At 42.8% G+C, this 26,733-nt stretch overlaps 1 protein-coding gene across 3 annotated transcripts in view; it reads left to right on the top strand.

Annotated features, from left to right (window-relative positions):
* LOC126241393 (scoloptoxin SSD14-like) overlaps window positions 1-26,733 on the top strand; it is a 483,336-nt gene that overhangs the window by 338,784 nt on the left and 117,819 nt on the right. For all 3 annotated transcript variants that reach the window (XM_049948003.1, XM_049948004.1, XM_049948002.1), the window contains one exon: window positions 13,223-13,295. In XM_049948003.1, the coding sequence (XP_049803960.1) occupies window positions 13,282-13,295 (14 nt within the window). In that variant the 5' untranslated portion in view covers window positions 13,223-13,281. The remainder of the gene's footprint in view (window positions 1-13,222; window positions 13,296-26,733) is intronic.

The following is a 26,733-nucleotide window of genomic DNA, read 5'->3' as shown; positions in this document are numbered from 1 at the left end:
CAAGTTTCGTTCTTTGTTGTTTTTTCGCTTGACGCTTACTTCATGAGATATTTGGCCCGGTCACGATCAATGGACCACCCTGTATTGTGGGTTAAATATCGCTGGCAGCGCGCGACCAATCCATCGAAGTTACATTTTCTCGAGTGCGCTAGCAATAAATTCCTTAGTAATGGATCTCTTACACTACGTAGCAGATGTTACCAGTTAGCCTATGTGACAGATCGTATGGTGGTGGTAAGTTCCTATGAGACCAAACTGCTGAGGTCATCGGTCCCTAGGCTTGCACACTACTTAATCTAACTTAAACTAGCTTACGCTATGGATAACACACACACTTATGCCCGAGGGAAGACTCGAGCCTCCGACGGGGGGAGCCGCGCGAACTGTGGCAAGGCGCCTCTGACCTCGCGGTTGCTCCGCACGGCAGATCGTGTGTACATTTTACATATCATTAACTGTAAACTCTAAGGAGAAGAAAAACGACGCATCACGAAGGGGCTATGTAAATTGGTCACCGACTGATGTTCATGCAGGTATCGACAGAAAATGCAAAATGGTAAACTTTGGTGGCCAGTGCGTAAGGGATCCGTGATCCCAATAACATATTTATTAGTGTTTGACACTCAGGTCGATAACAGACAGGAGTCGACTGTCGAGCGCTGCAGGAGGCAGTGAGATTAGTGTCGAGTGGACGCAGTACCGGCAAGACGGGCAAGAATGGCGATGGCGTGCGTGTCGAGTGTGGAGTAAATTGTAAATTCACAGGAGTGTGACAAATGAGCCCGTCCCCTTATGGTCGTGGGGTTAACCCTCATCAATATCGATTCGCGAGTGATATAAAACCAAAAGTGACAAGTGCTGAATTACGTGTTTCACGTGAAGCGCGTCGGCCAGCATCAACCATGGATTGCAGTGAATGTTAACCATCATCATAGCGTGTGACGAAGTACTTAAAATCAGCAACCAATAAAAGATATAACCGTAATTAAATGTGTAAGGCGAAGGTAGCAACTGCGTCAGAATTTGTGTGTTAATAAAAAGTACAAATGGTTCAAATGGCTCTGAGCACTATGGGACTCAACTTCGGAGGTCATTAGTCCCCTATAACTTAGAACTAGTTAAACCTAACTAACCTAAGGACATCACAAACATCCATGCCCGAGGCAGGATTCGAACCTGCGACCGTAGTGGTCTTGCGGTTCCAGACTGCAGTCCCTTTAACCGCACGGCCACTTCGGCCGGCCAATAAAAAGTACATATCAGTTTGTATATCACAACCTTTGTCGTCTTTAATACTAGAAAAACTTTCAGTCATCAACTATTCCGTGTCAGAACAGCCGCACTCTGTTGAAATACCCTCGAAACCGAGGGCCTTTCATCCATTAAGCACACGGTCATATATTCATACAAATTAACTGTTTGGCGGCTTCGGTATGTCACACAAAACCCAATAAAGGACCATAATGGGAGCGTTTCAAGTGGATGAATGTGTGACGTTGCAGCGAAGTTTCACCACGCAGCGAACAAGGATAGTAAACTGGGGACATGTCGATACCAGGGCCTAAAGTATTTACTTATTCCGTTCTGTTCTCAGTTGGACCATGACTACGCCTCGCAGACAAGCGCGTAAACAATGCGCGCAGATGTCAGCATTTGAGAAAGGCTGTGTAGTTGGGCTCAAAGAAGGCGGTTGGAGTAATCTGCTAATCGCTCGATATTTGAATAGGTGTGCTGCCCCTCTACGACGATATTGGCAGGAATGCTTGAAAAATGGCCGAACACAGCGTCAAAAAGGAAGCGGTCTAGCTAGAGAGACGACAGAATGCGAGGACCGAGCAATCATCAGAGAGGCACTCTCAGCCCCAGATTCATCTTTATTACCGATCCGACGGGCAACTGGTGCTTTAGTGACCACAAGGATCATCAATAAGCGACTTCCAGAAGCGGGGGTGGAGCTGACGGAGTCCTTGCGCCGACTGACCTCAGTACACCAACAAGCCTGTTAATAGCAGTATTGCCTGAAATCTCATTGACTGGAGTAGAACTGCCCTCAGTGACGAGTCACACTTCGAACTGAGCCTTGATGGCCAGCGAAGACATGTCTGGGGATGCCCCAGACAGCCTTTGGATACCATTGTGGCTGTCGCCCGCCATACGGCACGACAGCCAGGAGTGATGATGGTCTGGAGAGCTATTTCTGTCACAGCAGGACCCCTTCGGTTGTCGTCGGGGGCACCCTTACTGCACAGCGGGACGCGGACAATATTCTACCGCCCGTTTTGTTGCCCTTCGTGGCCAGCCATCCTGGGCTTATATCTCAGCAAGACAATGCCCGCCCGCATGTGGCGAGAGTTTTTACTGCTTGTCTTCCTGTTTACCTCGGCCAGCAAGGTCGCTGGACTTCTCCCCAATCGAGAACTTTTAGAGCATTATGAGCAGGGTCCTCCAACCAGCTCGGGATTTTGACGATTTAAAGCGTCAGTTGGACAGGATGTGGCACGATATCCCTCAGAAGGGCATCCAGCATCTCTGCAGGCGAATAATTGCCTGCATAAGGAACAGAAGTGCACCAACGCATTACTGACATGCTCAATTTACGAAGTTCTTTCTCTCGAATAAATCATCCAGTTTTTCTGAAATTGTAATCTTTTGTTTATCTGTACATTTAGATCATATCTACCGATTTCCGTCGCAATCGGACAACTCCTTCGCGGTGCGTCTTTTTTTTTTTCTTTTACAGCGTATTTTATGGCCGTTATTTTCCTTATGGGCAACGGCCTTGCCGCAGTGGGTACACCGTTTCCCGTCAGATCACCGAAGTTAAGCGCTGTCGGGCATGGCCGGCACTTGGATTGGTGACCGTCCGGGCCGCCATGCACTGCTCCCATTTCTCGGGGTGCACTCAGCCTCGTGATGCCAATTGAGGAGCTGCTCGAGCGAATAGTAGCGGCTCCCGTCAAAGAGAACCATCATAACGACCGGGAGAGAGGTGTGCTGACCACACGCCCCTCCTGTCCGCATCCTCATCTGAGGATGACACGGCAGTCGGATGGTCCCGATGGCCCACTTGTGGCCTGAAGACGGAGTGCATTTTCCTTATACAATAAAATCCTTGAAGTGGTTTGTAAATGTCACTGCAGTCATCAGAAACTGAGATGTAGTAGCTACTGAAATGGGAAACGGTCACCAATATAAATGTCTTTGCTATGATGGCGACGAACGAGTCGTCGCAAATGTTTACTGGTGGCCAATGTGGTTGTACAGGATTCTTCTTGGCTGCATACATATAATTATAAACAGATAGCTATTGAGGCCTCACTTAGGCCATACGTTACTAAGCGCCATGTTAGAGGTTGATTCCTATCAGCTGAAGGCTATGCTCCTTTACTACTTGACGTCCCGAGCAAGAGTGGAGGACAGCTCGCTAGAAACTTGATACGAGCCGCGGAGCGGCGCTGGTCGCGATTCACGGGTCCAACGATACTAATACGGACCGTGGTCGATAACTGCAACCCCTACCAAGTGTGGTATCGAACGTTGATACCACAGTCTCCAGGTGCAAATAACCAGAGTGTAAAAACTAACCTTTCTTTAGGTTACGTTGGCTGTCGGCAGTTAGTATTCACCTTTTTAATTTCCTCCTTAATTGCAATGAGAAGCTAGCGAAAAACGCCATACTGCGCATGTGCAAAATTTTGTGCATAATGTTAAGGAAAGCTGAGCTGCAATTGAGTGATAAGTGCACATCCTCCAGAATTTCACGCTTACGTACAAAGTCGGAAAACTAAATTCTCCTCTCCCCGTGCCATTTTACTTCCCCAAACACAGTGTGCCCGCTAAGCAAAAGAATCTCCGCTGAATATCAAAGATTTGCTTCGTGGCTCCAACTATAGGGGAGGAATGGGAACAGCGAGAAGCAAATATTGAGAATCAGATTACGCTTTCCTAAAAGATTTGTTACCATAATATCTCTTAGTAACAATATACAGAGGGTTCCAAAAAAATGTATCCCCTGTTTAAAAGTTCATAACTGGCAAACTAATTGATGGAGTTGTCTCATTCTTGGTGAAAGTGTAGCTTAAAGTCCAACTTAAAGATATCACTGAAGGCGTTCGAAATGGTCACCATTAATATCCACACACAAACGATGCCGCCGAACTGTAGCACGAACTACTGACTGTAATGTGTTCAGTTGGATATTTGCACATGAATGTATGATGGACTGTCGAAGTTCATCCAATGTGCGTGGCTTTTGTCGATAAACGACGTCCTTTAGTGTTCCCCACAGGTAAAAGTCCAGAGGAGTTAGGTCTGGGGAACGTGGTGGATAGTCCACAGCACCCCTACGGCCTAGCCATCTTCCTGGTAGATTTTCGTCGAGACACTCCCTAACACGATTTTGGTAGTGGGCTGGGGCACCATCTTGTTGAAAGTAAACTCTTCCGTCTCCATACAAGTCTCGGATGGAAGATAAAATGGATGTTTGAAGCCTCTGAAGGTACACCTCACCGGTAACTGTGCCGTCAAAGATGAATGGCCCAATCAAGCCCCGGTAAGACAACCCACACCACACATTTACTCCTGGCAAATTCACGGATTTGTCTACATGGACGTTCGGATTTTCGGCGGCCCAGTAGATGCAATTGTGGCGATTTACTGTACCATTGAGTTTGAACTGTGCCTCATCAGACCACACAATCATCTCTGCAGACTCTTTATCGTTGCGCATCATGTTAGTAAACCACTCGCAGTACTCCATTCTACGATTTGGGCCGTCCTCGTTCATTGTGTGTAGCAATCGCGGGATCTAGCACTTCCACTTTGCTGTCTTTAAAATTCGCCGAACACTTGAGCCAGTTTCACGGGCACACTGTCTCACAGAATTATGTGGTGAGCGAATGAATTGTTGTAACACACGACGGGAGTTAGCTGGACTTGTTACTGTTACAGGTCGTCCAGATCGTTGTTTGTGTACATCTTTAACACAGCCTTCAGCTTCAAATTTGTCTTGAATGCGGCGAATCGTTAAACGTGTCGGTGGCTCTATTTGATACTCATTTCGCCATTGCCGTTGAACCTTATTAATTTTTTCGTACTTAAAATACCACTTCAGAACTGACTTCCTTTCATCGAATGTAAGCCTTGCGCCAGCCATATTTACTCGAGTAACTAGGTGCAACTAAGAACAAAACACTGACTATCTGGCGACTGTCATCTGACAAAACAAAACAGCGCAATACAACGCGTGTGTGGCGATTGCCGGAACTACAAACTATTATACTACCAAAGATGAGACAACTCCGTCAATTATTTTGCCAGTTATGGACTTTTATACAGTGGATACATTTTTTGGACCACTCTGTATAATGTGCTTACGTGTAGAGTCGTACAAATATATTTAATAGCATCTTCTCTCATTTAAGAAAGAACTAAAAAGTAAGTGTCTCATTGCACGCATGAATTTTCAACAGTGAGACAGTGTCTCAAATCCTAGCGAACATCATAAGAATAAAAAATCATCTCAAAAGAAATAACTAATTTTTGTCGTTTTGTCTTGTAATGTGTCGTGGTAGGGTGGGGTAATAATGGTTTTATACATTTTTTGTAGGAGACATCACGAACTAGAGGTACCAAAAATTTATAGACTAGTTTCAAAGTCTTCCTGGGAAATGTCACTTCCCACTGGAATGACTCTTCTATAATTTTAAGGAATATATATTGTCACAAATTCTTCTAAATCAAAATCACACGATTTGGGTGGGCGCTGCCTTCGAAGGTGAGCAGTTCTAAGTCTGGAAACAGCTGTGACAAATGATAGTTCGCAGCATCTGAAGAACTTTACATAATTAATTCATTTTCGTCAGAATCACTACCATCACCTAGGAATAATTCTCGTTTTTGTTTAGGTCTTGCCTAATGGTTTTCGTTTCATTTATATTTCGTACCTGTCTGGCGTGTCTGTTCCAATTATTTTCTTTCTTTAGGTCGTCAATGAGTGCAATTATTTTTATTTATCCTTTGGAAAACCCCATATATCCTCAGGAGAAAGATAACGAGTATGTGTAGGTCTTTCTTGTGGTGATGAAGAACTGGTCGCCGTAGATTGTGTTCCATTATCAAAGTGTGATGGGAGTCGCACATCAGTTTCAGGTACAGGGCCTTTGCGAGGTGCTATGTATATCTGCAGGCTTTCATGTAGAGGCCTGTCAGTAGCACACAATGGGAGAATATTACCTTCATTGAACACATGGCGATCAAATGGAAAAATACCTGCCTATTATCGCTGAGGTGATAAAAGTCATGGGCTAGCGATATGCACATACAGATGGCGGTAGGATCCGTACACAAGGTATAAAAGGGCATTGCATTAGCGGAGCTGTTTCCCCCACGCGGATCCTCTATGACCTCATTCCTTTCCCCCATCTGCTCCTGTTCCGCGAACATATCTGCATACTCTACACCTCCCACCGCCTTGATCCTCCTCACCCCCTGGTTGCTCCTCTCCTCTCCCATCCCCGCCCCCTGCCACATCTTCACTGTTGTGTCCCCCCTACCCTCCATCTCTACACCCTTCATCTCCTTTCCCGAGGTGGCTTCCATCAACTCCCCCTCCCGGATGATGCCCTCTCTCCCTCCACTTATCCCTCCTATCAACTCTGATCCTCACCCCCCTCCTTTCCTCCGATCTTTTCCTGGGCTCCCTCTCCCCCCCCTTTCATCCTCTTTTTTTCTCCACCTACCCTCTCTCTGCCCCCCTTCTCTCCCCCGAGTCCTTTTGCATTTCCCTCCTCTGCCTTTTCCCATTCTCTCTCGCGTCTGCCCTGCCCCTCCCCCCCCCTTATGAGTCCTCTCCCTCCTTTGGTTCCCCCCCTTTCGCTTTTCCTCTCCTCCTCCTTGTTTTCCCACCCATCTGCCCAGGTTCCCCCCCCCCCCCCCCATCTGCCCTCGGCTATTGTGCGTTATCTTTGTGCGGACATTTTAGTACAGTGTTTACAGTGAGTGTTCAGTGTTGTGTGTCTTCTCCGAAGTGTTGCGAACGGACATCATACTGTCGCTGGGTGTGATTTTTATATTTCATGCGAACAGAAACCAGACTGTCGCCATGTTCTTTAATTGTCTGTCTACTATGTTCCCTGTCTGCGTCCTGTGTATTTTATTAGCTTTGCCACCCCTTTGCTTTATGTTTTAACTTTACACAATTTTCCGCCGTTTTACAATTTCAGTCACCATTTTATCGCCTGCTATATTGTTTCTTACGTTTTAAAAAGTCTGTAGGCTGCAGAGCAGCGTAATAAGCTGCTGCCCGCCCGCCCACTTTGGGGGCAATCGAAATACAATAAAGGAAAAAAAAAGTGGAGCTGTCATTTTCAGTCAGGTGATTCATGTGGAAAGGTTTCCGACGTGATTATGGACGCACGACAGGAATTAACAAACTTTGAACGCGGTATGGAGCTAGACACATGGGACATTCCAATTCTGAAATCGTTAGGGAATGAAGTATCTCGGGCTCCAAAGTGTCAAGAGTGTTCTGAGAATATCACATTTCAGGTATTTACCTCTCACCACGGAAAACGCACAATGGCCGACGGCCTTCAATTAACGACCGAGAGCAGCGGCGTTTGGGTAGAGTTGTCAGTGCTAACAGACAAGCAACACTAAGTGAAATAAGCGCGGAAATCAATGTAAGAGGTACGGCGAACGAATCCATTAGGACAGGGCTTCACAACATACGTGCTCGCGGAGCAAGCTGTGAGCAGCAAGGTGCGAGCACGGAGCAGCGCGAGCACGCTACCCCCACTACCGGACCAGAGCGGAGAGTGGGGAGAGTCACGTGGGGCAAACAACAGCTGCCGCCAGTCAATGTAAATCCGCGGCCACCTGCAGGGATATCACTCACGAATTATTACTGCGACAAATGAAACAAATAAAGGAGAATGTACACATGCCACATAATTTTATTAGCTTAGTGTATGCCTCTACCATCTGTAGACACTGAAACTAAAGAATTCCACGACAATCCTATATTTTCAACACTTTCTTCAACACTACTTAAAATATCACCTCCGGTTGTAGTGTTCTTCATGGCTACTACATCGAGGAGCTCCTCCCTCACCTGGAGATCTCTATTAGCACATCTAATAAATATGGCAAGCTGCGCTGTTGCAGTGATATCAACACTTTCGTCCAGAGCTAGAGAGTACGCCATTAAATCTTTACAGATATTTGCAAGCTGGCTCTGGACGTCGTCTGCCATGTCCTGCATGCGACGCATAATGGTCATGTTAGATAATGGCACAATCCGAAACTGTTCAACTTGAGATGGACACAAATGTTCCGCTACAACTACCAAACATTCTTTTATTAAATCGCCATCAGTTAAGGGGCGCAGGGATTTTGCTAAAAGCAAAGCAATTTTGTAACCCACCCAGAGCTGCCTCAGCTGATTTTTCTTCGTCGTCCAGATCTTCTTCGGATAGCTTCCTTTTAAGTTTAATAACTTCCTGTGCACGATCTGGTCAATCACATTTTCCACGTCCGTAGTCTTTCGCGTGGTACGACATATAATGTCGCTGCAAATTAAATTTCGTAAAAGAATTCAGCGTTTTGTGACATACCAAACATTTTGCAACACCATCTTTTTCAGTAAACAGATACAATTCCTCCCAATGGGGGTTGAACTGCAAAAACATGGTTGGGGTTACACAACGGCGACTTCACATGATTCTTAACCAGCGAAGTGACTGTTAAGAGCTGATCGTAGTACTTTAAACGTTACACAGTCGGCGCGAATTCAATAGGCACGCTGCGGCCCTATTCAAACGTGCGTGCGCATTTCCCCTGCCTCCCCTCCCTCCATACTCCGCGACCTTGCAGCTGCTCGCGAGCACTTGCCTGAGCAGACGCGAGTACTCGCGCTCAAAACCGGCCAGTTGTTTAGCCCTGCATTAGGACAATGCAGCTATGGGCTGTGGAAGCAGACGACCGACGCGAGTGACTTAGCTACCAGCACGACTTCTCCTGACGCAACTTTGCTGGGATCGTGACCTTTTCGGTTGGACCCTAGACGACTGGATAACCGTGGCCTGATCAGACGGGTCTTGATTTCAGTTGGTAAATGCTGATGGTAGGGTTCGAGTGTGGCGCAGACACCACAAAGTTACGGATCCAAGTTGTCGATAAGGCTCCATATTGACGTGGGCATGGAATGGACTGCATCCTCCGGTCCATTTGAACCGATCATTGACTGGAAATGGTAATGTTCGCCTACTTAGAAGTCATTTGCAGCCATTCGTGGACTCCATGTTCCCAAACAGCAGTGCCATGTCACCGGGCCACAATTGTTCGCAACTTGTTTTAAAAACAATCCGGACATTTCGAGCTAACACTTTGGCCACTCAGATCGCCCTACAGGAATTCCATCGAACATTTATGGGACGTAATCGAGAGGTACAGGGTGTTTCAAAAATGACCGGTATATTTGAAACGGCAATAAAAACTAAACGAGCAGCGATAGAAATACACCGTTTGTTGCAATATGCTTGGGACAACAGAACATTTTCAGGCAGACAAACTTTCGAAATTACAGTAGTTACAATTTTCAACAACAGATGGCGCTGCGGTCTGGGAAACTCTATAGTACGATATTTTCCACATATCCACCATGCGTAGCAATAATATGGCGTAGTCTCTGAATGAAATTACCCGAAACCTTTGACAACGTGTCTGGCGGAATGGCTTCACATGCAGATGAGATGTACTGCTTCAGCTGTTCAATTGTTTCTGGATTCTGGCGGTACACCTGGTCTTTCAAGTGTCCCCACAGAAAGAAGTCACAAGGGTTCATGTCTGGCGAATAGGGAGGCCAATCCACGCCGCCTCCTGTATGTTTCGGATAGCCCAAAGCAATCACACGATCATCGAAATATTCATTCAGGAAATTAAAGACGTCGGCCGTGCGATGTGGCCGGGCACCATCTTGCATAAACCACGAGGTGTTCGCAGTGTCGTCTAAGGCAGTTTGTACCGCAACAAATTCACGAAGAATGTCCAGATAGCGTGATGCAGTAATCGTTTCGGATCTGAAAAATGGGCCAATGATTCCTTTGGAAGAAATGGCGGCCCAGACCAGTACTTTTTGAGGATGCAGGGACGATGGGACTGCAACATGGGGCTTTTCGGTTCCCCATATGTGCCAGTACTGTTTATTGACGAAGCCGTCCAGGTAAAAATAAGCTTCGTCAGTAAACCAAATGCTGCCCACATGCATATCGCCGTCATCAATCCTGTGCACTATATCGTTAGCGAATGTCTCTCGTGCAGCAATGGTAGCGGCGCTGAGGGGTTGCCGCGTTTGAATTTTGTATGGATAGAGGTGTAAACTCTGGCGCATGAGACGATACGTGGACGTTGGCGTCATTTGGACCGCAGCTGCAACACGGCGAACGGACACCCGAGGCCGCTGTTGGATCACCTGCTGCACTAGCTGCGCGTTGCCCTCTGTGGTTGCCGTACGCGGTCGCCCTACCTTTCCAGCACGTTCATCCATCACGTTCCCAGTCCGTTGAAATTTTGCAAACAGATCCTTTATTGTATCGCTTTTCGGTCCTTTGGTTACATTAAACCTCCGTTGAAAACTTCGTCTTGTTGCAACAACACTGTGTTCTAGGCGGTGGAATTCCAACACCAGAAAAATCCTCTGTTCTAAGGAATAAACCATGTTGTCTACAGCACACTTGCACGTTGTGAACAGCACACGCTTACAGCAGAAAGACGACGTACAGAATGGCGCACCCACAGACTGCGTTGTCTTCTATATCTTTCACATCACTTGCAGCGCCATCTGTTGTTGAAAATTGTAACTACTGTAATTTCGAAAGTTTGTCCGCCTGAAAATGTACTGCTGCTCGTTTAGTTTTTATTGCCGTTTCAAATATACCGGTCATTTTTGAAACACCCTGTAAGTTCGTGCACAACATACTGCACCGACAACGCTTCCGCAATTATGGACGGCTACAGAGGCAAGCATGGCTCGATATTTCAAAATGGTTGTAATGGCTCTAAGCACTATGGGACTTAACATCTGAGGTCATCAGTCCCTTAGACTTAGAACTACTTAAACCTAACTAACCTGAGGACATCACACACATCCATGCCCGAGGCAGGATTCGAACTTGCGACCATAGCAGCCGCGTGGTTCCGGACTGAAGCGCCTTGAACCTCTCGGCCACAGCGGCCGGCTGGCTCAATATTTCTGCAGGTGACTTCCAATGACTTGTGGAGTCCATTTCACGTTGAGTTGCTGCACTGTGCCTGGCAAAAGTAAGCCCGATACGATATTAGTAGGTGTCCCATGACTTTTGCCACTTCATTGTAAATACGATGATATTAAATGGAGTCATTATTCAGGGATAAACTATTCCCGCGAAGACAATATTAATTACAGACCGCACAGAGGAATTCAAACAATCATTCTTCGCGCTTTCCTTACGCGAATGGTCAAGTAGAAAATCCTGGTATGTAGTACAGTAGCAAAAACGCTCAACCACGGACTTCGTTATTATTTTCAGATTATGGATGTAGATGCAAACTGAGAGTTACTCATTGAGCGATGAAGAGATGCTTGTTAGAAGTTACTAAGAGTGCTAAATAAACCAAATCAATTCTTTCCTAGATAAGGAAAAACCAAAAATACACTGCAATGGAAGGAAGTGGCATGAAATTGTAAAACGAATGGAATGGAGTTAGTTAGTTTCATGTATCATTTTGCATGATAAATCGTAATGATGTGGAACAGTCATTTAACTTGCACATCGCAAATTAATTTGTACATATGGTTACATGATCAACATTACTAATTTTTTAAAGATATACAGATGTGAGTTATTAGCTGCTACCTACCACCTTCTACACGTTACAATAATAGAAATTCTTCTACGGAACATAAGGTGTTGTCAAAGAGAACTTTCTCAGTTTGATTTCAAATTTTACTTTGCTGTCTGTCAGACATTTTATATCGCTGGATAAGTGGTCAAAAATTTTTCTTGCAGCATTGTGCACCCCTTTTTGTGCTAAAGACAACCTTCATATGAAGTAATGAATGTCATTTTTCCTTCTTGTATCGTAATTATGTATATCATCGTTCCTTTTGAACTGTAATGGACTGTTTGCGAAATGCTTCATGAGGGAATAAATATACTGTGAAATAGTAGTCAGAATAGCCTAGTCCTTAAACAGATGATCGTGGGTGGGCACCACATATTATTCTCACAACACGTTTTTGAGGAACGAAGCCTTCGTTTCTCAAAGATGAGTTGCCCCCGAACACTATTCCACTTGACATTATTGAATGAAAATAAGCAAAATACAAAAGTTTACTGATTTGTATCTCTCCAATTATTCTAAGTATAAATGTGGCTGAACTAAGTTGTTTTAGGAGTTACAAAATGTGCTTTTTCCAGTTTCAATTCTCATCGATATGGACGCCTAAGAATTTTGAAGTTTCCATTCTATTTATTATTTCCTTACCATATGTTATTCTTATCACTGCTTTAGTACCCGTGAAAGTACATAACTGAATACGTTACGTAGTTTTAAAATTCAGGGCGAGACCTGTCGCAGAAGACCAGTCAATGATGCTTTAAGAACGTCGTTTACTATTTCCTCTGCTTCTGTATCAATGCTTGCTTTCATTCAATACTAGTATTATCTTTAAAAAGGACTAATTATGAGTGTTGTGTATTGGACTGAAGATCGTTTACATTTATGAGAAACAATAGTGGACCTAAGACTAAGCCATGAGGAACTCCATAGTTGATTTCTCCCCAGTCAGAATTACGTCCCCGCACTACGTTAGTTGAATTACTAAGTACAACTTTCTCCATTCCTTTGGTCGGATATGACATTATCCATTGATATGCTGTACCATCAATCCCATAAAACTTCAATTCATGTAGAAGAACCGGAGCTATTTTATCATTTATGCTTGTAAAATCTGGTGGGTGAAAATGTTAATGGTATTCTCACGATATATGGATGTTTCTGATGACCGGAATGTAAGCATAAGCCTAGAGGAGCCTTTATCCAGTAGTGGACGTAACATTATTGATGTTGATTATGATGATGAATCACCAGATGTCAAACAATCATGTCAAGATTTTGCTGACTAATAAAATACAATTAAATAAATGTACCGAATATTAAGACGTTCTCTTTTTCTTTGCAGGTGTATCACAGGAACGCAGAATATCGTTGTTTTGACTACGTTCTGCCGCTCTAGTCAACATGTTTCTTGGCAGGTAAGTAACCAGCCACTTACTGCCGAATGCAGATTCTTTTTTCTTTTGTTTAAAAACCGAAAACGATGTGTTAAGCTCTTATGCCTAAATGGTGCGCAGCAATTTTCGACATCTCCTCAGAGCCAGTAACCTTTAACTATAAAGCTATGATTTGTTTTTCCTTTATGTATGTGATCGTTTTAACCGCCTCTGGACCATGATTGTACAATTTCTTTCACTTCTTAAGTCATTTCCTTTTTCTCCAGATCGAGAAAAGTGGCACTGATAGGGCACTGGTCTCGTTTTCGGGAGAACATAAGTTCAACTCCCTGCCCGCCCACACAAATTTAGGTTTTCTGTGATTTCCCTAAACTACAAACGACAAATGCCGGCATGGTTTCTTCGAAACTTCCTTCTCCATCCTTACGCGATCAGTGCTTGTCATCGTCTCTAATGAACTCGACGTCTAGGGGACATTGCATCCTAATCTTCCTTCCCCCTACCTGCGCCAGTATTCCTTCATTCAGGCTCTCCTTGCACTCTCTGTTTCCTATATGTTTCTTTACTGATCCCACACTTCTCATCAAGTTATATTTCTGCCGTTGTCTCAATACTGTCTTCTTTCTAGCTCTTCCTTTAACTACTCTCAATCCCTCTCTGTTCCCTGTCTGCTTCTTTACTGATCCCTCACTTCTCTTGATCATGTTGTACTTCGCCAGCAGAGGGATTTGTGTTTTCGGTTTTCCTTGTAATTCAGTACCTTATTCGTCAGTCCTATCTGGTTTCATTCTTTTGATGTGTTCATAGAGAGCCGGCATTCTTTTTTCATTGTGGCTGATTTCCTTTCAAACTTTCCACATAATTCCTTGTTTGATCCCAAGTGAAAGCTAAACTCATCTGCTGTTACTTTTTCCGTTGTCAGAATTTTTCTCAGAAATTTCCTTTGTAATTTCTTTATTTCTGAAAGCCCCTTTCCGGCAATTATCTTTGTGGGGAATAATCATTAAGCTTTAACTGTGGCGCTGTGGTGTCTGACTTAGTCGCGTTAAAATAGGGACTGGTATTTTTTTAAAATGTTTTGTCGTGGTCTGGATGCTACCTCCTTTCTAGCTCTTCCTTTAACTGTTGCCTTCACATTCATGTTAGGATTTACAGTGTCACTTAGGTATTTGAACTTCCGTATTCTTTTGATATCACTATACATTGCCTTCCGCACGACCTTTCTTTGCTTGTTTGCAATGTCCAGCTGCATGCGATAAATACTCGATCATTTTCAAAAGTGAGGTATCGTAATTTAGGCCTTGTCCTTAGATAACCTGAACTATTTCCGCAAGTGAAATTGTGACGGCTCTTATCTTTCTGCCATTTTTGGATTCATTCATCCAGGATACAACTGCTCAGAATAGATGTGAGGTCATCTTCTTGTGTTTGTCCTGTACCTTCTTTTATTTCATTATATTTTTTTTATTTGTTGACATTTGTTGTATCCACCATATCAGCCAGCACTTTATTGCATAGGTCGTACTTCATGTGATTAAGAAATAATTGTACGAACTTTGTAGCATATAGTAGGTGATAACGGATCATACTAACACGTCATAATAACTAAAATGGTACTAATACTGTAATTTGTTCTGTAATGAAATTAATAACTTATCTTCTGGTTATACGACGCATTATATATGTATATAAGGGCTAGTACAGTATATAAGGTGCATGGGCTAGTACAGAAGCGCACCCTGAAGACAGGCTGTTATTTTTGCTGATTGCAGCCTGTGATACGTTGTAGAGTTAGTACCGCGTCGCGCTTTTCTACATCTCTCCAGAGCACAATCTCCAGCCTGCGTTCTACCAGTCTTTCTGTTCTTCTGTATATATTTCGTATTAGTATATTACAACCAAGCCTTATTAAAATGAGCCGCGCGTGATTATCCGAGCGGTCTTAGGCGCTGCAGTCATGGGCTGTGCGGCTGGTCTCGGCCGAGGTTCGAGTCCTCCCTCGGGCATGGGTGTGTGTGTTTGTCCTTAGGATAATTTACGTTAAGTAGTGTGTAAGCTTATGGACTGATGACCTTAGCAGTTAAGTCCCATAAGATTTCACGCACCTACCCACACACACACACACACACACACACACACACACACTTATTAAAGTGATAGTTCGGTAATATTAGCACCTGTCAACACCTGCTGTCTTTGAAACTGTAATGATTACATTCCTACTAAGGAAGGACCGAAAGTTAGTGTTTTGCTCGCTGGGCGTCAATGCAGAGCGATATCAAACGCTTTCCGAAAGTCAAACAGCAACTTCGTTAGTGCTGTCTTCTGCCTTCCTAGATCTCATGAGCGAATTAAGCAAATCCATAATATGCAAGCTTAAAGCATGTTCCATGTTCCTACTACATATTAACGTCAGCGATATAGGACCACAGTTATGTGCATCTTTCATACGACCCTATTTGAAAGCAACAATAATCGTACCTTTTCCAAATCGCTTGGTATCCTTCATTGCCCCAGCCACACACGATAACAGCTGCTTGCGAGGCAGCAAGTTGTCACATCGTATGTATTGTCGGGACTACCAGAGGACATCACATTTGCCATTCACCCCCGCTCCCTTTGCCACTAGTTGCCGCTCCTTGGGAGCCTAATAAGGCACTAACAAATAAACGAAATCTAGTGAATGTGGAAATGGGTTATCCTTTCTTTTAAAATAACTAGTACAAGGGGCAGTCAAATGAAAACGAGACGTATGCAAACAACTAGGTAGACTGTTTATTATTTCAAAAGTAATTGTCTCAACTGTTAATACATTTATCCCATTGAGACAAGACGGTCAATGCCTTCATTGGAAAATGAGTACACTAGCCTACGGTTGCACCATAACTAAACATGATCGCATATGCCTTATGAAATTTATCAGTCAGTAAAGCTATCATTACCGAAGGAAAATAACGCTGATTGGTTGGGGGAAAGTGAACAACAGGCTCTTCTGAAGGGAGGAGCTATTTTAAATATCAGCTAAATACTGATGAAAATTTTGAAATGGGTGGAATATAGTGCAGTCGCTCTCGAACCGCACTGGTGGGGGGGGGGGGGTTACCACGGGTAATATTCACTACTAAAATCACTGATAACACAAAGAAAACATTGATTAGCTAAAAAGAAGGGGTAATTAAACCGTCGCCAGCCCGCTAGGGCAATGAAACTCCAGAATCTTGAGAAAGGGGATGGCAAAAAATTTTAAGCAAATAATCACTGGCGTGGCAACAGAAGGTAGTCACGCTTTTCCACAGCACAACAGTCCACGAGAAAATAAATGAATCAGAAAGCACAGAGTTTGCAGTTACTTATTCTGAAATACTAAATTTTGAAAGTAAAATTAAATGGAGCTACTGGTTAAATAAGGACAGGCTTAACTTAAGCTTCGTTACGTAAAAAAAATTACTTTCAGTAATTTCAGTGCAACGTAATGCAAAATTTAGAAAAAGTCATACAATTTAGTTTTGATTATTGAAAGACGGAACCAAATTTACTTTAAGCAAATGAGCAATTAATTTTACTTTTAAAATGTTGTTGTTGTGGTCTTCAGTCCAGAGACTGGTTTGATGCAGCTCTCCATGCTGCTCTATCCTGTGCAAGCTTCTTCATCTCCCAGTACCTACTGCAACCTACATCCTTCTGAATCTGCTTAGTGTATTCATCTCTTGGTCTCCCTCTACGATTTTTACCCTCCACCCTTCCCTCCAATACTAAATTGGTGATCCCTTGATGCCTCAGAATATGCCCTACCAGCCGATCCCTTCTTCTAGTCAAGTTGTGTCACAAATTTCTCTTCTCCCCAATGCTATTCAATATCTCTTCATTAGTTATGTGATCTACCCATCTAATCTTGAGCATCGCATTTCGAAAGCTTCTATTCTCTTCTTGTCTAAACAATTTATCGTCCACGTTTCACTTCCATACATGTTTACACTCCATACAAATACTTTCAGAAACGACTTCCTGACACTTAAATCTATACTCGATGTTAACAAATTTCTCTTCTTCAGAAACGCTTTACTTGCCATTGCCAGTCTACATTTTATATCATCTCTACTTCGGCCACCACCAGTTACTTTGCTCCCCAAATAGCAAAACTCCTTTACTACTTTAAGTGTCTCATTTCCTAATCTAACCCTCAGCATCACCCGACTTAATTCGACTACATTCCATTATCCTCGTTTTGCTTTTGTTGATGTTCATCTTATACCCTCATTTCAAGACACTGTTCATTCCATTCAAATTCTCTTCCAAGTCCTTTGCTGTCTCTGACAGAATTACAATGTCATCGGCGAACCTCAAAGTTTATATTTCTTCTCCATGTATTTTAATACCTACTCCGAACTTTTCTTTTGTTTCCTTTACTGCTTGCTCAATATACAGATTGAACAGCATCGGGGAGAGAATACAACCCTGTCTCACTCCCTTCCCAACCACTGCTTCCCTTTCATGTCCCTCGACTCTTATAACTGCCATCTGCTTTCTGTACAAATTGTAAATAGCCTTTCGCTCCCTGTATTTTACCCCTGCCACCTTCAGAATTTGAAAGAGAGTATTCCAGTCAACATTGTCAAAAGCTTTCTCTAAGTCTACAAATGCTAGAAATGTAGGTTTCTCTTTCCGCTCTGTGCAAAATTCTACCAGGCGGCTTCCTCTTTCATTCCTTACCCCGATTCCATATTCACCTACTACGTTTCCTTCTCTTCCTTTTACTGCTAACGATTTGCAATCTCTCATGACTATTAAATTTTCGTCTCCTTTCACTATCTGAATAATTTCTTCTATCTCATCATACATTTCATCAATCTCTGCAATCATCTGCGGAGCTAGTCGGCATATAAACTTGTACTACTGTGATAGGCGTGGGCTTCGTGTCTGTCTTGGCCACAATAATGCGTTCACTATGCTGTTTGTAGTAGCTTACCCGCACTCCTATTTTTTTATTCATTATTATACCTACTCCTGCATTACCCCTGTTTCATTTTGTATTTATAACCCTGTATTCACCTGACGAGAAGTCTTGTTCCTCCTGCCACCGAACTTCACTAATTCCCACTATATCTAACTTCAACCTATCCATTTCCCTTTTTAAATTTTCTAACCTACCTGCCCGATTAAGAGATCTGACATTCCATGCTCCGACCTGCAGAACGCCAGTTTTCTTTTTCCTCTCATGACTATTAATTTTCGTCTCCTTTCACTATCTGAATAATTTATTTTATATCATCATACATTTCATCAATCTCTGCAATCATCTGCCGAGCTAGTCGGCATATAAACTTGTACTACTGTGATAGGCGTGGGCTTCGTGTCTGTCTTGGCCACAATAATGCGTTCACTATGCTGTTTGTAGTAGCTTACCCGCACTCCTATTTTTTTATTCATTATTATACCTACTCCTGCATTACCACTGTTTCATTTTGTATTTATAACCCTGTATTCACCTGACGAGAAGTCTTGTTCCTCCTGCCACCGAACTTCACTAATTCCCACTATATCTAACTTCAACCTATCCATTTCCCGTTTTAAATTTTCTAACCTACCTGCCTGATAAAGGGATCTGACATTCCATGCTCCGATACGTAGAACGCCAGTTTTCTTTCTCCTGATAACAACGTCCTCCTGAGTAACCCCGAATGGGGGACTATTTTACCTCCGGAATATTTTACCCAAGAGGACGCCATCATCATTTAATCATACAGTAAAGCTGCATGCCCTCGGGAAAAATTACGGCTGTAGCCGTTCGCAGTACCAGCACAGCAAGGCCGTTTTGGTTAGTGTTACAAGGCCAGATCAGTCAACCATCGAGACTGTTGCCCCTGGCCTCTCAACAGATACCCTTCCATTGTGGTTGCACCTACGGTACGGCTATCTGTATCGCTGAGGCACGCAAGCCTTCCCACTAACGGCAAGGTCCATGGTTCATGGGGGGGGGGGGGGGACTTTTAAAGTAACAATAATAAAATACATACTAAGCCAGCAGAAGTCACTCGCTAAGCTAAATACAGAATAAATGAAACTGTGCAATCTTAATTTGCGCTGTATCTTTCGCTATTGATTTTACCAGTGAAATTTTACTTTGCTTTAAGTATCCTCTTTCATGCAATACAAAAATGAACAGTTACTGAGGCAGAAAAGTTAGACTGGTCATTAGCAAACACACAAAACTGGCAGTAAGTATTTAATCAGTTTTCATATTCTTACGACACTCGGTGATTGCGTGGAAAGGAAAAGGTGGTACTGTCTGAGGACAATGACAACACTGGTGCCCTACAAGTTTTAACTATTGCAAGTTATTATTTAAGTTATTTGTACTTCGTGAAACAAAATGAACTGGGTAAAGCCCCTACATTTCTATATCTGTCAATTAACAGTGCTACGATGTTGTAGCTGTGCGGAAGACAATGAATGTAACCGACGACAGTGATGAGCTGCCGCTGTTGCTGCTGTTGTTCGATGAGAATCCCAAGTCGTCTCCAGAGCCACGGATAACTATCAACAGGCAACAGTTGGAACTGCAGCTTCCTCCACCTGTGCAGTCCTGCCACGCTCTCAATACTCGCGGGTTATCAAATCAGGCGCGTCTACACGCGAGTACAGCCGCACACCACGGCGGTGGGAGCGCCCAACAAACACCTCCGCACTCTTTCATGACTCGAGCTGCTCTGCCTCCTCTCCGATCGCAACGCGTCAGAGACTGCCCATACGCAAAGATAAACAACGGCACAGCTACTACCATTTTGTCGTCGCTATCGATACATTTCAATAAAGTTCCCTTGGCTATTACCCAGCAATTTACAATATTTTCATTATAATTACGAGTATGTACAGTCAAAACTAAATACACTAGTACATCGATTAGAAATCCTTGGGTAACAGAAGAGATACTCAATTTAATTGATGAAAGGAGAAAATACAAAAATGCAGTAAGTGAAGTGTGCAAAAAGGAATACAAATGTCTCAAAAATGAGATCGACAGGAAGTGCAAAATGGATAAGCAGGGATGGCTAGAGGACAAATGTAAGGATGTAGAGGCTTATCTCACAAGGGGTAAGATAGATACTGCCTACAGGAAAATTAAAGAGACCTCTGGAGAAAAGAGAACCACTTGTATGAATATCAAGAGCTCAGATGGAAACCCAGTTCTAAGCAAAGAAGGAAAAGCAGAAAGGTGGAAGGAATATATAGAGGGTCTATACAGGGGCGATGTTCTTGACGACAATATTATGGAAATGGAAGAAGATGTAGGTGAAGATGAAATGGGAGATATGATACTGCGTGAAGAGTTTGACAGAGCACTGAAAGACCTAAGCCGAAACAAGGCCCCGGGAGTAGACAACATTCCATTAGAGCTACTGACAGCCTTGGGAGAGCCAGGCCTAGCAAAACTCTACAATCTGGAGAGCAAGATGTATGAGATAGGCGAAATTCCCTTAGGCTTCAAGAAGAATATAGTAATTCCAATCCCAAAGAAAGCAGGTGTTGACAGATGTGAAAATTACCGAACTATCAGTTTAATAAGTCACAGCTGCAAAATACTAACGCGAATTCTTTACAGACGAATGGAAAAACTGGTAGAAGCTGACCTCGGGGAAGATCAGTTTGGATTCCGTAGAAATGTTGGAACACGTGTGGCAGTACTGACCCTACGACTTATCTTAGAAGAAAGATTAAGGAAAGGCAAACCTACGTTTCTAGAATTTGTAGACTTAGAGAAAGCTTTTGACAATGTTGACTGGAATACTCTATTTCAAATTCTAAAGGTGGCAGGGGTAAAATACAGGGAGCGAAAGGCTATTTACAATTTGTACAGAAAGCAGATGGCAGTTATAAGAGTCGAGGGACATGAAAGGGAAGCAGTGGTTGGGAAGGGAGTGAGACAGGTTTGTATTCTCTCCCCGATGCTATTCAATCTGTATATTGAGCAAGCAGTAAAGGAAACAAAAGAAAAATTCGGAGTAGGTATTAAAATCCGTGGAGAAGAATTAAAAACTTTGAGGATTGCCGATGACATTGTAATTCAGTCAGCGACAGCAAAGGACTTGGAAGAGCAGTTGAATGGAATGGATAGTGTCTTGAAAGGAGGATATAATATGAACATCAACAAAAGCAAAACGAGGATAATGGAATGTAGTCGAATTAAGTCGGGTGATGCTGAGGGAATAAGATTAGGAAATGAGACACTTAAAGTAGTAAAGGAGTTTTGCTATTTTGGGAGAAAAATAACTGATGATGGTCGAAGTAGAGACGATATAAAATGTAGACTGGCAAAGGAAAGGAAAGCATTTCTGAAGAAGAGAAATTTGTTAACATTGAGCATAGATTTAAGTGTCAGGAAGTCGTTTCTGAATGTATTTGTACGGAGTGTAGACATGTATGGAAGTGAAACATGGCCGATAAATAGTTTAGACAAGAAGAGAATAGAAGCTTTCGAAATGTGGTGCTACAGAAGAATGCTGAAGATTAGATGGGTAGATCACATAACTAATGAGGAGGTATTGAGTAGAATTGGGGAGAAGAGGAGTTTGTGGCACAACTTGACTAGAAGAAGGGATCGGTTGGTAAGACATGTTCTAAGGCATCAAGGGATCACCAATTTCGTGCCGGCCGAAGTGGCCGTGCGGTTAAAGGCGCTGCAGTCTGGAACCGCAAGACCGCTACGGTCGCAGGTTCGAATCCTGCCTCGGGCATGGATGTTTGTGATGTCCTTAGGTTAGTTAGATTTAACTAGTTCTAAGTTCTAGGGGACTAATGACCTCAGAAGTTGAGTCCCATAGTGCTCAGAGCCATTTGAACCAATTTCGTACTGGATGGCAGCGTGGAGGGTAAAAATCGTAGAGGGAGACCAAGAGATGAATACACTAAGCAGATTCAGAAGGATGTAGGCTGCAGTAGGTACTGGGAGATGAAGAAGCTTGCACAGGATAGAGTAGCATGGAGAGCTGCATCAAACCAGTCTCAGGACTGAAGAACACAACAACAACAACATCGATTACGTACAGGTATTAAATATAGTTTCTGTAATACAGCTTACAGCTTCATTATCAAAAGTACCGTGCAAGTTATCAACAGATATTAAACGGCGAACATTTTGATGGTTCAGAACATATTTTATCTGCAGTTTCGGTGTTACAAGTTCGGTGAAGGGTTGTTCTTATCAGAATCGACAGCAAACCAACACCGACAACGATAGTTCAGGTATACATGCCGACGTCGCAAGCTGAAGGTGAAGAGACAGAGAGAGTATATGAGGATACTGAAAGGGTAATTCAGCACATGAAGGGAGATAATAATCTAATAATCATGAGGAAATGGAAGGCAGTTGTAGGGGAAGGAGTAGAAGAAAAGGCTACGGGAAAATATGGGCTGATGACAAGAAATGACAGAGAAGAAAGACTAAGGGAGTTCTGTAATAAACTTCAGCTAGTAATGGCGAATACTCTGTTCAAGAATCACAAGAGAAGGGGGTATATTTGGAAAAGACTGAGTGATACGGAAAGATTTCATTTAGATTACATCATGTTGAGACAGAGATTCCTAAATCACATATTGGACTCCAAGGCGTATAGACTCAGATCACAATTTAGTAGTCTTGAGGAGCAGGGTGAAGCTTAAGACATTGGTCAGGAAGAATCACAGCGCAAAGAAGTGGGATATGGAAGTACTAGGGAATGACGAGATAATCTTGAAGTTCTTTAAGGCTATTGGTACAGCAGTAAGGAATGGCTCAGTAGGCAGTACAGTTAAAGAGGAACGGACATCTCTAAAAAGGCCAATCACAGAAATTGGAAAGAGAAACATAGATAGAAAGAAGGTAACTGCGAAGAAACCATGGGTAACAAAAGAAATACTTCAGTTGATCGATGAAAGAAGGAAGTACAAAAATGCTCAGGGTAATTCAGAAATACAAGTCACTGAGGAATGAAATAAACAGGAAGTGCAGGGAAGCTAAGACGAAATGGTTGCATGAAAAACATGACGAAATCGAAAAAGAAATTAATGTCGGAAGGACTGACTCAGCATATAGGAAAGTAAAAAAAAACTTTTGGTGGAATTAGCGGATAGGTGGAAAGGGTACATTGAAGGCCTCTATGAGGGGGGAGATGTGTCTGATGTGATAGATGAAGACGATTTAGAAGAGATGGGCGATCCAGTATTAGAATCAGAATTTAATAGAGCTCTTGAGGATTTAAGATCGAATAAGACTGAATTTCTAAAATCATTGGGGGAAGTGGCAACAAAACGACTGTTCACGTTGGTGTGTGGAATGTATAAGTCTGGCGACATACCATCTGAATTTCGGAAAAGAAATATCATCAACACAATTCCGAAGACTGCAAGAACGCCGGCCCCTGTGGTCGAGTGGTTCTAGGCGCTTCATTCCGGAAGCGCGCGGCTGCTACGGTCGCAGGTTCGAATCCTGCCTCGGGCATGGATGTGTGTGATGTCCTTAGGTTAGTTAGGTTTAAGTAGTTCTAAGTTTAGGAGACTGATGGCCTCTGATGTTAAGTCCTATAGTGCTTAAAGCCATCTGAACCATTTTGAACTGCAAGAGTTGACAAGTGCGAGGATTATCACACAATCAGCTTAACAGCTCCTGCATCCAAGTTAATCACAAAAATAATATACTGAATAATGGAAAAGAAAATTAACGATGAAAAGAAAAATGACGATTAGTTTGCCTTTAGGTAAGTTAAATGCACCAGAGCGCAATTACGACGTTGCGGTTGATAATGGAAGCAAGACTAAAGAAAAATCAAGACACGTTCATAGGATTTGTCGACCTGGAAAAAGCGTTCGACAGTGTAAAATGGTGCAAGATGTTAGAAATTCTGAGAAAAATAGGGGTGAACTATAGGGAGAGACGAGCAATATACAATATGTACAAGAGCCAAGAGGGAATAGTAAGACTGGACGACCAAGAACGAAGTGTAAGGCAGGGATGTAGTCTTTCGCGCCTACTGTTCAATCTGTGCTTAGAAGAAGTAATGATGGAAGCAAAACAAAGGTTCAGGAGCGGAATTAAAATTCAAGGTGAAAGGATATCAATGATACGATTCGCTGATGACATAGCTATCCTGAGTGAAAGTGAAGAAGAATTACAGGCTCTGCTGAATAGTCCAGCGAGTTCATAACAATGATTGAGAGTAAATCAAAGGAAGACGAAAGTAATGAGAACTAGCAGAAATGAGAAGAGCGAGAAACTTAACACCAGGATTGATGATCACGAAGTAGGTGAAGTTAAGGAATTCTGCTACCTAGGCAGGAAAATAACCAATGACGGACGGAGCACGGAGGACATCAGAAGCAGACTAGCACTGACAAAAAGGGCATCCCTCGCCAAGAGAAATATACTAGCATCAAACATAGGCTTCAATTTGAGGAAGAAATTTATGAGAATGTTTGTTTGGAGCACAGTATTGTATGGTAGTGAAACATGAACTGTGGGAAAACCAGAACAGAAGAGAATCGAAGTATTTGAGATGTGGTGCTGCCGACGAAAGTTGAAAATTAGGTGGAGTGATAAAGTAAAGAAATGAGGAGGTTCTGCGTAGAATCGTAGAGGAAAGGAATATGTGGTAAACGCTAGCAAGGAGAATTGGATGATTTCCATGGTATTAAAAGGAACTGCAGAGGGCAAAAACTGTAGAGGAAGACAGAGACTGGAATACATCCAACAGATAATTGAGGGCGCAGGCAGCAAGTGCTACTCTGAAATGGATAGATTTGCACAAGGGAGGAATTCGTGGCGTGAAACATCAAACCAGTCAGGAGATTGATGACTTAAAAAAAAATACCGGTCCCGTGATTGTACCAAGGCGTGCACCTTTTCCTCCGAAGCAAATCTGACGGCCACGGATGTTTTCTCCAGGGCTCTTACAAGATGGTAACTCTATGGGGAGCGATCGGTATTGTATGGAGGATATGTAAGAGTTTCCCAACAAAACATCTGCAGCGTTGTAGAAAAAACCTTGGCAACATGTGGACAGACCAAAGATGCTGTCTGTCAACCCGCTGCTCATTGACTTTATAGAACACCGTCCCACAATTAGCGCACAGTGGTACGTGGACACTTTGCAAAAACTGAACAGCGCCAGCAAGTCCAAACGCCAAGGAATGTTCACGGACGGCATCATTCTGTTTTAAGATAAAGCTCGCCCACATGTTTCCAAGGTTGTTTCGACTACGCTGCAGACGTTTTGCTGCCTCGCGTATCCTACATAACGTGCCGATTCGTCCCCATGCGATTTCCATATTTTTGGCTGTCGATTTGCATCGCAGGGCGAGGTATACGGCTGGTTCCGTAGGAAACCGCAAACATTTTTCCTTGAAGAGACTAACCGTTTTGTCTCGCAGTGGGATAAATGTATCAACAGTTATGACGATTAATGTTGAAATAATAAACGATTTACTAACTTTTTCTGCATGCGTCTAGTTTTCGTTTACCTGCCCCGTAAACATAGACATCTCTGAGTAACAGGCATTATTTCCTCAATCTTATACCAATACTAAATATTAAAAGAAGAAACAATACATTTCCATTCAAAATAAATCCTGAGATCTTTAAAAGCCTGTAATTAAGCGGAAAGAACTAAACCTACTGTTCTAGCTTCAACTAAAAAACAAATGTGCTGCCTACTAAACAGAGTGGAAAGAATAGAAATTTAAAATTCCTTTTATTTTAGTTTAATGTTGGAACTTTTCAACTCTATAATTTACAAATTATTTCACTTTTCATCGCAAAAATATCATCTAATTTCATATTGAGGTGTTAAATGTAAGGCACTCTTTAGCTGCATAAGCTCTATGTCGTATGTGAAGAAATGTCACCAGTAAGTAGTTAGAGTACAGTAGTTGAAAACTGAAGAAAATGGTCAACATGTTTAAGTACGCAATTGAAAGAAACCACAAATTGGTCTGTGATACGAAACAGAAATGTTCTGTTAACAAAATCATATGTAATACCTACAGTTCTAAAGTATCTGTATTGACGATTTTCCTCTGAGATAAGAACCATATATTTAAGTTTTTCTAGGTTTTAATTAGAATCTGAATCTGTTGATTTCAATGAATCGCTTTCGAAGGATAAAACTGAAAATCCACACAGTCGGAGAGTTGACCCTTTGCAGTATAACGTAATGAGCTTTGTGGAGATCTTCCAGCAGGAAGAATGGGCTCTAAGATCAAATTTCCACCGTTTCATTTCTGCCCATTGATGTCAGATCCATCACAATTACATCAGTCTCAAGTGTCACCCATCAGGCTTTTAGTTTTCCGCCATCCTACCTCTGAATATCATGAATATTACTTAGAAAGCTTGAAGCTCTTAATACGACTGTCCATCAGATGGAATCTCTCTTTTGGTGAGCAGATATCTGCATCGACAATAAAATAGGAAAAATTATCTTAGAGGAGC

The sequence above is a fragment of the Schistocerca nitens genome, chromosome 1 (assembly GCF_023898315.1).
Source record: "Schistocerca nitens isolate TAMUIC-IGC-003100 chromosome 1, iqSchNite1.1, whole genome shotgun sequence".
NCBI lineage: Eukaryota > Metazoa > Arthropoda > Insecta > Orthoptera > Acrididae > Schistocerca > Schistocerca nitens.
This window is presented reverse-complemented; position numbering and strand designations above follow the sequence as displayed.